Below are 14819 nucleotides of genomic sequence, written 5' to 3'. Positions count from 1 at the left end.
TAGTTCTTCTGTGTGTTCTTGCCACCTCTTCTTAATATCATCTGCTTCTGTTAGGTCCATACTGTTTCTGTCCTTTATTGAGCCATCTTTGCATGAAATGTTCCCTTGGTATCTCTGATTGTCTTGAAGAGATTTCTAGTCTTTCCCATTCTGTTGTTTTCCTCTGTTTCTTTGCACTGGTCACAGAAGAAGGCTTTCTTATGTCTCCTTGCTATTCTTTTGAACTCTGCATTCAAATGGATATATCTTTCCTTTTCGCTTCTCTTCTTTTCACAGCTATTTGTAAGGCCTTCTCAGACAACCATTTTGCCTTTTTGCATTTCTTTTTCTTGGGGATGGTCTGGATTCCTGCTCCTGTACAATGTCATCAACCTCTGTCCATAGTTCTTCAGGCACTCTGTCACATCTAATCCCTTGAATCTATTTCCCATTCTAGGGGGAAAGAATAAATATAGGTTCCAAATCTATAAGAAGCACAAGCCTCGGGATTTCAGCAGAAGAACACTTATTTGTTTGTTTTTAAACTTAGGGCTCAGACAGAAACAAACCTGTGCTGCTGGATGAATTTATTTTTTTCTAGACTTTGCTTTTACTGAGGTTTCAGCTTTCTTAAATTCCAAGGTTTACACAGGAGTGGTAATTGCAGTCCATCTCATCTGAGCCAACGGCCTCCTCTTTTGTCTGCACAAAAGTACTGAAGTTCAGGCTTCTGACTGTGGAGGTCTGGAATGCCTCCCGTCCCTCCCTCTGCTGCTGCAGCCTGCCTCCTGCGCTGCCCTTGGCCCTCGGCACCTGCAGCCTTGGCTGGCACTGGGGCTTCCCCTGTCTGTCTTGTGAGCAGAGACTTGGAGGATTAGCAATGCAATGTTTCTTCTTAAAAGTGCAACATTTTTACATATACTCCTTGTGAGGAGATGTATCGAAATTCAGATGGGAAAAAAAGAGAGCATGGGGAAATAAGATTTTCTCTGGTAACTGTATATTTAACTCACAAATTTATCTATTATAAGCAGTTAAGATCAAGATAAAACATTGGCAAATAAAAACTAGGCAGGATTTCATCTAGTGTTTACTGAGAAATACCTGAGAATCTGACAGTTGAGTCCCTGTTGGATTCTTCCTTAGAAAGAAACCAGTCCTTTGTCCAGTGTCATCTGCTCCTTCTCTCAGGCACCGTGAAGCCTCCTTGACCAGCTGTTATTTATACCCAGCACCGCCCCACGTTATGTGCAGGGTGGTGCATGCACTGCTTGGTGCTCTCACTCAGTTAAATTCTCCTTCACAATCCTAACCCTGTAGTAGCTTTCACACTAATGCTGCTTATAAAGTAGTGTGAACTTAAATGCTGGATAGGCCGATTGCCTGTCTCCTTGAGAAGAATGTTGATTTTTAAGTAAATAAACAGTAATCGTAATACAATTTAGCTATACTATCCTAGCCTTTTTATAACATAGTTTACAACATATTACCTTGAAATCTTCTTGCCCCTACCAGAGACGTTCCCCTATCACACTTCATCAGTTTAATTTCTGGGCATAGATAATAAGCACCTTCCTAGGTAGATAAAGACAAATTCAAAAGTAAAATTGGGGCCTTTTTTTTTTTTTTACAATGAAAGATAGCCTTAGGAAATTCAGACTGACACGTTAGAAGCTTGAACCTGGAGGGAGTAAGACTTCCATTTGGAACAGAGAAAGAGAAAGCAGATACAGAATTGCAAGGGCTAAAATGGCAATGTTTCAGAGTAACAGAGAGGCTTAAGAAATGTTTTATCTTTGTTTACTGTTATTCCTCAGGGACTGGAAGTTCTCATTACTTAAGCTTAATTTTTCTGTCTCTTAGAATTTTTATAAAATAAATAATTATCTTTTAATTATTAGTGTAGACACTACCTACATCCCCCACCCCCCTCAAAAATAGCTAAAGTGAATTTTAAAAGAGCTCAGAAATCTATTAAAGAAGATAGAAGAAATACCTTTGAGGGTTTAATGTGGTTCTGAGGTTCCTGTATGTCAAGACATTGGAGAACTGAGCTACATTATGGCATAGTTCTCATTGTCAGATAAAGAAGGAAAAAAAAACAGACATGGAAAGTGGTGGTGACTATCAGATCTTTCCCACAGTAATCATAAGATCCATATGTTTCACACTCATTTTACATGAAACTGATGAATATCTAGCATTTTGTAGAAGAGTGCAGATTTTTATAAGTTGTAAAATGTAAACATTGTCGCATACTTAAAATATACATAGTTCCAGAATGGTTTGTAACATGATTGTTATGGTCTAGTCCCTAAGCTGTGACCGACTCTTGCGATCCCATGGACTGTACCTCACAGGCTCTTCTGTCCATGGGATTTCCCAGGCAAGAATACTAGAGTGGGTTGCCATTTCCTTCTCCAGGGGATCTTCCCAACCCAGGGATTGCACCTACATTGCCTGCATTGGCAGTCGGATTCTTTACCAGGGAGCCACCAGAGAAACCCATATATATACGAATATATGTACTTTGCTGCACACCTGAAACATTGCAGATCAACTAACTTCAATTTAAAAAGTAATTAAACAGTTTACTGGAATTTGCAAAACAAGAGATTAAATGATAAATACTCTGACTTAGTAATTTTTACTTGTTTATTTTTGTCAGTTATATAATGATTTTTGCTTAATATTCCAAAAAGGGCTATTGCATAATAAATAATATATTACCTATTTAATAATATATTATTGTATAAATATATATTTATATTATATAAATATCAACAACCTCAGATATATGAATGATGCCACTCTAATGGCCAGAAGCGAAAAGAAACTAAAGAGCTTCTTGATGAGGTTGAAAGAGGAGAGTGAAAAAGCTGGCTTAAAACTCAACATTCAGAAAACTAAGATCATGGCATCCGGTCCCATTACTTCATGACAAATAGAAGGGGAAAAAGTGGAAGTAGTGACAGATTTTCCCTTCTTGGGCTCCAAAATCACTGCAGATACTGATTGCAGTCATGAAATTAGAAGATACTTGCTTCTTGGAAGGAAAGCTATGACAAATCTAGACAGCATATTAAAAAGTAAAGATGTCACTTTGCTGACAAAGGTCCATATACTCAAAGCTATGGTTTTTCCAGTAGTCATGTGCAGATGTGAGAGTTGGACCATAAAGAAGACTGAGTGCCAAACAATTAATGCTTCCGAATTGTGGTGCTGGAGAAGACTCTTGACAGTCCCTTGGATAGCAAGGAGATCAAACCAGTCAATTCTAAAGAAATCAACCCTGAATTTTCATTGGAAGAACAGATGCTGAAGCTGAAACTCCAATACTTTGACCACCTGATGCAGAGAGCTGACTCATTGGAAAAGACCCTGATGCTGGGAAAGGTTGAAGGCGGAGAAGGGGGTAACAGAGAATGAGATGGTTGGATGGCATCACCAATGCAGTGGACATGAACTTGGGCAAACTCCAGGAGATGGTGAGGGACAGGGAGGTCTGGGGTGCCACAGTCCATGGGGTTGCAAAGAGTCGGACATGACTGAGCAACTGAACAACAACAAACTATCAGTGGAAACACTGTATTTATTTTTATGAAGTTTGGGGTTTTTTTAAGTAATTTTGTAGTATTTGGTTTTTAATAATTCAGTGAGGAGACGAATGCCTCCTAATGCACACTTTCTCCAGTCTAAGCATATCTAACAAAATGTTTCCAATTCATCACTGTTTATACTCAAATTTATATGAAATCAGTTTTGTCTAGCTTTACTCTTTAATCTTTCTAGTAGTTTGCTATGAAATTAGTATTTGGTACTGAAGTGATGAAGCAGAAAGATAATGACATTTGGTGTCTGGTTCATATTAGCTGTTCAGTGAGATTTTGTTCTGCCAGCTAACAAGAAAATCTTCTCCACATCTAAGTATAACTGAATTATTTCTTTTAGTTTTTTGGGGAATAGTAATCTTTCAGTATATATATTACATAAAAAGAAATGAGCCATAAACCATATAAAATTATACAATTATTTTTATTTATATAAAATTATTGACCTATATGTATCATAATTAAGTAGTTTCAATACATTTGTTATCACACGGTTTAAATAAATTCATTACAGTCATTATCTCTGAGCTTAATTGTTCAGCCAATAAAATTGGGAATTTTATCACTTCTGTATTGGAGCTTCCCAGATGTCTCAGTAGTAAACAGTCCTCCTGCAATGCAGGAGATGCAGGTTCAATCCCTAGGTCAGGAAAATCCCCTGGAGAAGGAAATGGCAACCCACTCCGGTATTCTTGCCTGGGAAATCCCATGGACAGAAAACCTCGTGGGCTACAGTCCATGGGGTTGCAAAGAGGTGGACATGACTCAGCAACTAAACAACGAGAGCCACTTCCCTCACATTACTAGGATGGTGTTCTTTACATTTAAAATTGGTAAATAAGAAGATGGAACCTTGCTGGTGGTAGAAAAATAGAGTGTAAATTGGAAAACTTCCTCTAAAATAGTTTTGTAATGTATTTTAATGACACCCACGTGTAACCCAGGTAGCAACAGTTAGAACTGGACATGGAACATCAGACTGGTTCCAAATCAGGGAAGGAGTATGTCAAGGCTGTATATTGTCACCCTGCTTATTTAACTTACATGCAGAGTACATCATGAGAAACGCTGGGCTGGATGAAACACAAGCTGGAATCAAAATTGCTGGGAGAAATATCAGTAATCTCAGATATGCAGATGACACCACCCTTATGGCAGAAAGTGAAGAACTAAAGAGCCGCTTGATGAAAGTGAAAGAGGAGAATGAAAAAGTTGGCTTAAAGCTCAACATTCAGAAAACTAAGATCATGGCATCCAGTCCCATCACTTCATGGCAAATAGATGGGGAAACACTGGAAACGTGGCTGACTTTATTTTTGGGGGCTCCAAAATCACTGCAAATGGTGACTGCAGCCATGAAATTAAAAGACGGTTGCTCCTTGGAAGGAAAGTTATGACCAACCTAGATAGCATATTCAAAAGCAGAGACATTACTTTGCCAACAAAGGTCCATCTAGTCAAAGCTATGGTTTTTCCAATAGTCATGTATGGATGTGAGAGTTGGAGTATAAAGAAAGCAGAGTGCCCAAGAATTGATGCTTTTGAACAATGGTGTTAGAGAAGACTCTTGAGAGTCCCTTGGACAGCAAGGAGATCCAACCAGTCTATCCTAAAGGAAATCAGTCCTGAATATTCATTGGAAGGACTGATGTTGAAGCTGAAACTCCCAGTACTTTGGACACCTGATGCAAAGAACTGACTCATTAGAAAAGACCCTGCTGCTAGGAAAGATTGAAGGCAGGAGAGAAGGGGACGACAGAGAATGAGATGGTTGGATGGCATCACCGACTCAATGGACATGAGTTTGAGTAAACTCCGGGAGTTGGTGATGGATAGGGAGGCCTGCGAGAAGGCAATGGCAACCCACTCGAGTACTCTTGCCTGGAAAATCCCATGGACGGAGGAGCGAGGTGGGCCACAGGGTGGTAAAGAGTCGGACATGACTGAGCGACTGAACTGAACTGAACTGAAATGCCTTTAAAATTTCAGATGTAGCCAAATGAATGTATATTATTAAAGAAGAATTATTTTTCCCCTATTTAATATATCTGCATAAGAATTCAGATATTTTTCTCCTTTATTACACTGAGATATGATCCAATTGGTCATTTTTTTAATTACTTGATTTTTTAAAATTTATTTTCAGGTTGATATATTAGCCCTACAAAAGAGAAACAACTGCCTTTAAGAGACAGTGTTCTTTTAGGGCAGCTCTGCTCATCAGCACTGAGCCCACCATTGGCAGTGCCAGACTGAAACATGATGATAAGATCTGAAAACCTCTTTACACCCTTTTCCATCTTTGGGTTCCCGTTTTCCCTTCTTAACATTTGATCTTCCTTTTCCCTTAAGGTTCCCAGTGTTTTTCCAGTCTTGCTGATCTGGAAATAAAGTCATTCACCCTAAAAGTTAGTGGTGAAGAATCGGCCTTCCAGTGTAGGAGATGTAAGAGACATGGGTTCAGTCCCTGGGTCAGGAAGATCCCCTGGAGGAGGAAATGGCAAACCACTCCAATATCCTTGCCTGGAGAATCCCACGGACAGAGGAGCCTGGTGGGCTGTAGTCCACAGGGTCGCAAAGAGTCGGACACGACAGCGTCTGAGCATATAGCTACGTCCATACAGTTCCCCTTCTAGGGCTTTTTGTCTTCTTACGAGAACAGTTGTAAAAAATCAGTGATTGGAATATATACATGTACAGACAAGAAGAGTGAGCGAGTGGCTTCATGGGTGGATGGATTAATGAATGATAGCAGGGTTTCAGGGTTTAAAAGGTTTACCCATTGACCCCATACCGTTGGGGTGGCCAAAATGTTTGTTTGGATTTTTCTGTAAGAGAGTAACCCAAAAACCTGAACGAGCTTTTGGCCAACCCAGTATACAGATGTGTGCACACCAGCTTGTCCTGGTGAGAAGAGTCTGTCAGGTGGATTCTGCCACTGCTTTGCTGCTGTGGTATGTCTTGACATTGCCATGTGGTGTTAACTCTTTTTGTCAATTTTCATACTAGCTTAAAATTAAATCTCTTTTTCTTTGTTTGATTGTTTTAAGGCTGAAAGAGCATATTCCTTTTGTGGAACCATTGAATACATGGCACCAGATATTGTCAGAGGGGGAGACTCAGGACATGACAAGGTATGTTCTGTTTTTGACACTTCCTGATGTATCTCCATAAAATGTATAATAAGAATCCTACTTGTACTTTTACTAGACCCACTCCCACAACAGATGTCTTCAGTTGACAAGATTAGGACTAACAATTGGAAGGTCTTACCAGATCCATGCCCACAATATTGTCTTAAGATAACAAGTACATAAGGCCCTGACAAGGCCAGTGAGTGGGGCACTCTCCCTTCTGATGTCTGTGTCAGAGGCTTTCTCTGTCCTTTTTATACTTCAGGAAAACTCTGCTACACACACACATACAAAAAGAACCTACTTAGTAACTTGGGCTCTTCTGGTGTTTCCTTTTTTTTCCCCTTTCCTTTGCATACACAAGCATATTATGATATCTAGTATTTTGGAGGGAAAAGATAATAGAAAGTTTAAGACATTCTAGATTTCCCTTTTTTTCCAAGTTTTGTTGATGAGGATAATTTTTTGTTTTAGAGAGTAATACTCTTGTTAAGGGAAACCACAAAATCGACTAATTCCTGAAATAATAATTTTTCTGTTATTTCCATTGTGTCATGTCTTGAGCAAAGCATCAGTTGTAACCCTGATTAAAATAAAAATCACTTTGGTTGCATGTGATCTGGCCTTTTAGGACACAGCTGAGCCACAGTGCAGTGCAGAGGGGTCATGGGCGCCCAGACAGCCCCTCCTGTTCCCACTGGAGTCATGCAGCTTTGCATTCAGGACGGTCTAAGTTTGTTTTCCTAAGCCCTCTAAGAAAAAGCTTGGTTTTTTTTACCCTCCTCGCTTCCCTTTGAATGTGCAGAGTCAAAACTGTAGATGAGGCATTCTGAGTAGTTTTAGAATCTAGGTCAGATATTTCTTCTTCATGTAATGGCAACCCACTCCAGCATTTTGCCTGAAAAGTCTCATGGACAGAGGAGCCTGGCAGGCTGCAGTCCAGAGGGTCACAAAGAGTTGGACACAAATAAGCACAAAGTCTTGGATTAAAGGGTACAGATTTGTTAGATTTGTTTAGTTCCTTCGTAACACTTTTGCTTTATTAATAACATTCTCAAAATAAAGAATTCTGTATTTTTCACTCCTCATCTCCCCATCTTCCTCATTCCCTTTCGAAATCTTACATACACGGTGGGAATGTCTTAAGGGCGGAGAATCAGTGGTCACCTTGCTAATGACCAGTCATGTATTAAAGAGCATGGATCCTGACTCAGATGACAGTAAAACTGCTTGTCTAAATAAAACAACTGGGATTTGGTTTATATGTTATTGTTACATATTTTCTTTAAAATAACTCTGGGCTCACCAATTCTACATCATCTCTCTGAAACCTTGGCCCTGAAATTTGGAAGCAGAGTTTAAAATTTTAGCTTCAGTTAATTTCTCATTGGTGTCAGCTCATATATTCAGCAGGTATTGAACTTGATTTGCCTAATTGTCAAAGAACTAATTTTCAATATATCAAGATTCTTTAAATTTAGTAAATATATATATAAATTGCTATATGTAAATTAAATATATAATTTGTTATGCTCTCAGTTAACTGGTTTTATAAATTGTTTTCTAAAGTAGACCACATTTTATATTATTTTCAGCCTTTCCATTCGTCCCACAAACTAAAGACTGTTAGATTTATGTGATGTGTCCTGTAAGAGGAATTGATTTAGGTGGTTATGAAAAAGTAACTCCTTTTGATGGGTTATTTTTCATTTTCATTCTTTGACTTTAAGAAATTTCATATTTATCAGAACTGAATAATCAACAAAAATGCTGATTAATACTTTTTCACCCTATTATCAAAAGTCTAAATATTTTGCTTAGTTAAAATTTTAAAATTTCACTTTTAAGAAAATTTTTGAGGGAGACGGAGAGGACAGATTGGGGGTTTGGGGTTAGCAGATGAAAACTGTCATGTCTAGACTGGTTAACAGCAACGTCCTACCGCACAGCACAGGGAACTGCGCTCAGTGCCCTGTGCTAGATCGAATGGAAAAGAGTGTGGGAAGGAATGTGTATGTGTGTGTGTATATACACACACGTATATATATATATATAGAACTGAGTCACTTTATATAGCTGTATTTTGTTCATTTTTCTTTTTTTATGAGATATAATTAGTTAATATTCAAGAAAACGAAATGTCTGTTATTTTATAGGCAGTTGACTGGTGGAGTTTAGGTGTTCTAATGTATGAATTACTAACTGGAGCATCTCCGTTCACTGTTGATGGCGAGAAGAACTCCCAAGCTGAGATATCTAGGTAAGACCTGACAAAATAAAATAAATGTGTTGTTTTCTCTAAGGACCTGATCAAATTTCTGCAATCTGGCTGAAAGAAAAAATGATTTTTTTAATGGCATAGACAAAAATGGTGTATAACAGTAAATTGCCAATTATATTTCCATAGGATGTAGCTTTATAACCTTTATATCTCTTTATACTTTAGGTGCCCAGTTAGATCTTACTTTTCATAGTGTTGTAACTTTGTGTGCTCCAAAGCATTTACCATACTGTCTTAAGAAAAAAAAGAAAGTGAAGTCGCTTAGTCGTGTCCAACTCTTTGCGACCCCGTGGACTGTAGCCTACCAGGCTCCTCCGTCCATGGGATTCTCCAGGCAAGAGTACTGGAGTGTGTTGCCATTTCCTTCTCCAGGAGATTGAAGCCGGGTCTCCCGCATTGCAGGCAGACGCTTTACCCTCTGAGCCACCAGAGAACACAACTTGGTGTTTATTTGCTGGGTACTTTTTCCCAGTGTATACATCATGTAATTTCTTTGTGACTTAAACATAAAGAAACAGTAGTTATTTTTCAGATCATGGATATAAACCCAGTAGAAACAAATACCCTGAGGTCACCGTCTTGTAGGTTATCATAGCCTTATTCTGTTCCTTTCCTTCAGAGCAGTTAGCACAAGTGCAGCGCTGCATTTTTGTTTGTATTATTTGACGAGTGTGTCTCTCCCACTGGATTGTGAGCTCTGAGAGCTGGGGTGACTCAGGCTTTGGTCCTCACCATGTGCGCTTGGAGGGCTCACCACGCAGAATTCAGTGAATGTTTTCAGAATGAAATGAGTTAATGAACAAATAAATGAAGCATGATAAAGCAGTATACTGATTACTCGTTATGTTTTTGTCCAATTTTTACTTGAATTTTGTAACTTTGAGAACAGATTTGACATTAACCATTGAGACTTCCACCGATTACCACGATGGAGTAACAGGGACCAGGTTTACTTCCCTTCCTGAACAGTTTTTTAAATGGGTAAAAATATATGAAACAACAGTATTGAAGACTTTGAACTCCAGCAGTGAAGCCCAGTGAATGCTGAGAGACGGGAAATAAACGAGGTGAGCCCCTGTGACTTCCGAGTTTAGGCCTCAAGAGAGGATGCAGGCTACAGTTCAACGGGGAAACGCCGTGGAGCTGTGACGGAAATGACGACTCAGCAAGGTGGGCGAGGCTGGAATCCGCAGAGCAGAGTGCTGGAGAGGAGGAGGCTGCAGAAAGAGAAGTCCGGAGCTCTGTGGGAGGAATCCTTCAAGTATTAGTTAGTTAAGCACTGATAAGGACATGTAGAAGGAAACTACTCAATTTACTTACCTAAGATGTTATTTCTCTTCAAATTGATCTAACAGATTCAACACAATTAGAATCCCAACAGGCTTTTTTTTTTTTAGTTGAAATTGACAACTTGGGTCTAAATGCATAGGACCTAGAAGAGCCAAATCACCTTTGAAAAAGTAGACGAAATTTGATTTGAAGACTCATAAGCTATGGCAACTAAGACACTGTGGTGTTCATATCAAGGCAGACAAATCACTGATGAAGTAGAATAGAGTCCAGAAGTAGAGCCACAGAAATTTAGGGAACTGGGTTTTTCTTTTATGAAGTTCAGTATCAGTTTTGTGAAGAAAAGATAGGTTTTCAACAAATGATGCTGGAACCATTGGCTATTGTGTGGGGGGAAATGAACTCTGCTAAATACTTCTTGCTATAGAAAGAGTTTAAATGTATCACAGGCCTAAAATTATAAAAACTTCTGAAAGAAAAATTTTTTTGGCCTTGGGTTAGGCAAAGGCACAAAACGTGCAATCTGTAAAAGCACACATTGATAAATTAGACTTATCAAAATTAAGAGCTTCTGCTTTTCCAATGAAACTTTCAAGAGGCTGGAAAGACAAACCACAGACTGTGATAGGGTTACAAATTATGTCTATTGATAAAGAACTGGTATCCAGAATACATGAAGAGCTCTCAAAACTCAAGGGAAAAACCCTCCATTGTTTTTAAAAGGGCAAAAGGTTTGAACAGTCCGCCAAAGAAGATACATGAGTGGCAGATGAGCACATAAAAAGTGACCAACATCATTAGTCTTCAGGGAAATGCAAATCCAGCCTCAGTGCAGTAGCTCTGTATGCTCCCTGGAATGACTAAAAATAAAGCTACTGACCATATTAGGGCTCTCCAGGGAAAGAATACCAATGGGATATACATACACATAAGTAAAAGACTTATCCTAAGGAGTTAGCTCACCCAGTTATGTCAGCTGAGAGGCCCATGACCTGCCTCTGAGAGCTGGAGGTCTGTGGGAGCCGCAGCAAGTCTAGTCCAAGCGCGATGGACTTAGAACGAGAGGAGCCAGTGGTGTGAATCACAGAAAACGAGTGTCCCAGGTTGAGCAGGCAGGCCGGAAGGGGCTAGGCCCTCTTCTCTGCTTTTCTTTCTGTTCAGGCACCTATGGATTGGCTGGTGCCACCACATTGGGAAGGGGATTCAAATACCAGTGTCGTCCAGACATACTTTCTCAGACACACCCAGAAATAATGTTTACTCTCAACCAGTGACCCAGTCAAGTGACACTTTAAGTTAACCATCACAAGCCCATCCCCATCGCCCTGACCGCCATTTGCATCTCCTTAAACTATACTTGGTCTCCAATAAAGATAATAACAAGATTGTAATTCCACCTAACATAATATGGCTCTACCGCCAACCAATTAACCCCTTCCCCAGAAGAGAACATAAAGTCCTTGAGTGGTATGGTAATGTTCTCTCTTCCCTTTGAAATCCCATAACTTAAATACTATAGTATAAATTTAAAATACTTAAATACTATGGTATGAAGTCAGCACATCTTATTGTATATGTGAAGGAATAAGGCAGGGAAAAAAACAAACATCTATTTATACACACACATATTCATAACAAAACAGGGAAGAAATACTCCTGTCAGTAAAGTCCCCATTTCTGTAAATGCTTACATAGAAACGGGGTCTATGTCACCAGTCTGTAGAGTCTGTGTAACCTGGGGTCATAGCTGGTATCTGTAACTGCCTTCTTCCACCACCCACTTTGTATTCCCTTTGCCTTCAGCAAGTACCTCAGACTGGGGGGTGACCGCAGCCTTCATTCCCAGAGAATCTGGCCGCTGGTAGTCCTGCCTGCGTTGAGCTGCTGCTTTTTCAGTTGGCCATCACAGGGCGTGGTGACAGCAGCAGACGCCCCGATGCATCTCCTGTGTTCCGGGCGTGCTCGTCCTTGCCTCCCTTGTGGAATAGTAGTCCAGCGTCCCGTGGTAGTAAGGGCCGTTCATCCCAGCCGCTGTCACAGCTCCTGCTGCCGCTTGCTTCAGAGGCATAAGGAAGTGGCTCGGTGGCCATCTTAATTTCCAGTTCAGTGGAGTCACTGTTAAATCTCTAGGAGGAAGCATTACTTCCCCTGGAACTAAGACCTTTAGGCCAGCAGACCATAAAGTCATGGGAACAGAAAGCAAACATTTTGCTAGTGAATCACGATGGATAAGAGTAAGTGGCCCCACTCCCGTGTCTGCTGCTTGATTTCTGGACTCGTGAATGCTGGCTATGAGAGAAACGGCACCATATACTGGATGGAGATTCTGAGGGTTTTCGCCTTCTGGAGAAACTTGCCACCCTAACTTGCATGATAACTGAATTTTCAAATGATCATTCTACCATGATATCAAGCCAGCTGCCTCAGAAGGCTGCAGAACACGATTAAGACCAGTGAATTTCATGAGCATGGTCTATTGCTGTACTTCTTTTGCTATGAAGTGAGTTCCTTGATCAGAAACAGTGCTGTCCAGATACCATGATAGTGCATAGGGAATTTTTTAAGCCTGTGGATCACAGTTTTGGCAGAAATATTGCTTGCAGGAAAAGCAGTCCATATCCGTAGTGCCTGCTCTAGTTAGAGTGAAAATCTGTCCCTTCTACAATGACAACAATCTGGTGTAATCAACCTGCCACCAGAAGCTGGCTGATGACCCTGGGAGTTGGTGCCAGATAAGGTTCTCAGTGTTGGTCTCCACGCAGTGGCCTGAAGCCAGATGAGCCTTGGTGAGTGGAAATCCTGCTGCTGAGTCCAGACCTCAGCTCCAGCCTTGCCTCCATGGCCACCTTGCCCATGAGTCCGCTGGCTGATGACAGGGTTCGCTGGAGAGAGGCCGACAGACCAGCATATGCATTTGACTGTTAAAACCCTGCTCTGCTCAGGTCATCCTGCAGTGAGCACTCACATAGGACACAGATACCTCACATTTTTGCCCAGAGAGGTCTGTCAACAAAGCTTTCCCCCAGACACCTCTGTCAAGTAGATTTCCTTGTCACCAACTTTCCACTCATATTCCAAGTCCCTGGCCAGCCAAATTGTTGGCCACAACCCATTAATGAAAACAAAATTACAGGACTGGCCGTGTGTCCTTCCAAGGGCAGAGAACGACTAGGCGCACCGCTCAGGGTTCTGCCCACTGGGAAGGTTTGCGCTCACCTTTGCACATCGTGCAGAGCTGTTTGTGAGCCAAGCCTGAGTCTTCTGTCCCTCTTTCAGCCACAGCAGGGTCTCCCCGTGTGGCCATCCATAGATGCAGACTGGTGGAGAGAGGGCGGCAGAGCCGGAAAGGGGACCGTGAGCATTTAGGCCGCGTCTCCACGCAGCTCATGGCATCTTCAGCACCTGCTCAGTCCAGTCTCGTGTTTGCTGTTTCCACTTGATGGTGGAGTATTGCTGTGCACTCCCAACTCCACAGCTTAATGGACCAGATAAATGGGCATCTCGGTGGCATGTAACTTGGGAGCCCAGAGTTAAATGTTCAGGCCAAGCAGCAGACCAAGAGCTCTTTCTCAAAAGGGGAGTGGTTATCCTCAGAAGATGGCAGGGATTTGCTCCAGAACCTGAGCGCTCTAGGTCACCACTCAGGGCTACCCAAGGCTCCAAACAGCACCTGTCTGCCACTTCCAGTGCCCCTGGGTCTGCTGAATCAGAGGAACCAAGTGAGAGAGCAGCTTCACAGTGGCCTGGACCCTTCTCTTGTTCTGGACTCCACTCAACAGCAGCTTTTCAAGTCGCTTGGTAAACTGGCTGGAGTAACACACCTGCTTCCCACGTCCTGAGGCCCGCCAGGCATCGTGCCCCTTGTTTTGGTGGTAGGAGAGGCCAGCTGCACCAACATACCCTTCACCTTGGGAGAGCTGTCTCGAGGTGCCCTGCACCACTGGACTCCTAGAAACCCACTAGGGTGGAGGCCCCTGGATTTGGGGCAGATCCGTCCCCACCCTGTGTGACACAGGGTCCCACCAGTGAGTCTCAAGTCATCGCTACTTCTTGCTCAACAGGTCCAGTCAGCCTAAAGCCACCAATGCAGCGGACCAGCGTGGTTGTCTGTGAAGGAGAAAGGCAATCAAGAGCTTTGTGAACTGAATTACGACATAGGGCTGGAGAATGGATAACCCTGGAGGCAGGACAGTGAGGGTACATGGCTGGCTCTACCAGCTGAGAGGAGCTCCTTTTGGTGGGACTGATGGACAGGGTGGAGGAAAACCAGAGCTTGTATTCATTTACTCAAGCGATGAAACCACGTCTGGTCCAGCAGCTGCACCTGGAGCTCCCACCTGCCTAAATCTATAATGATCCGCTGTCTTCTGCTCGGGTCAGGCGGGCGAGCTCAAGGGCGCTGCAGTGGGAAGCTGCACTCCCGCCGCTTTCTTGTCCTCGCTGGGGATTGAGCCTCAGCAGCCCCGGAGACACCCCGCCGCTTTCTGACTCGCCATTTCCCAGGCGGAGGCGGTTCCGATGGCC

At 41.9% G+C, this 14819-nt stretch overlaps 1 protein-coding gene across 2 annotated transcripts in view; it reads left to right on the top strand.

Annotated features, from left to right (window-relative positions):
* Positions 1–14819, top strand: part of RPS6KA5 (ribosomal protein S6 kinase, 90kDa, polypeptide 5) — a 173493-nt gene that overhangs the window by 121517 nt on the left and 37157 nt on the right. For both annotated transcript variants that reach the window (XM_010845184.1, XM_010845185.1), the window contains 2 exons: positions 6641–6724; positions 8881–8984. In XM_010845184.1, the coding sequence (XP_010843486.1) occupies positions 6641–6724; positions 8881–8984 (188 nt within the window). The remainder of the gene's footprint in view (positions 1–6640; positions 6725–8880; positions 8985–14819) is intronic.

The sequence above is a fragment of the Bison bison genome, unplaced genomic scaffold (assembly GCF_000754665.1).
Source record: "Bison bison bison isolate TAMUID 2011002044 unplaced genomic scaffold, Bison_UMD1.0 scf7180017864213, whole genome shotgun sequence".
Lineage (NCBI taxonomy): Eukaryota > Metazoa > Chordata > Mammalia > Artiodactyla > Bovidae > Bison > Bison bison.
The sequence above is the reverse complement of the archived record's forward strand: the minus strand, read 5'-3'. Positions and strand labels throughout refer to the sequence as shown.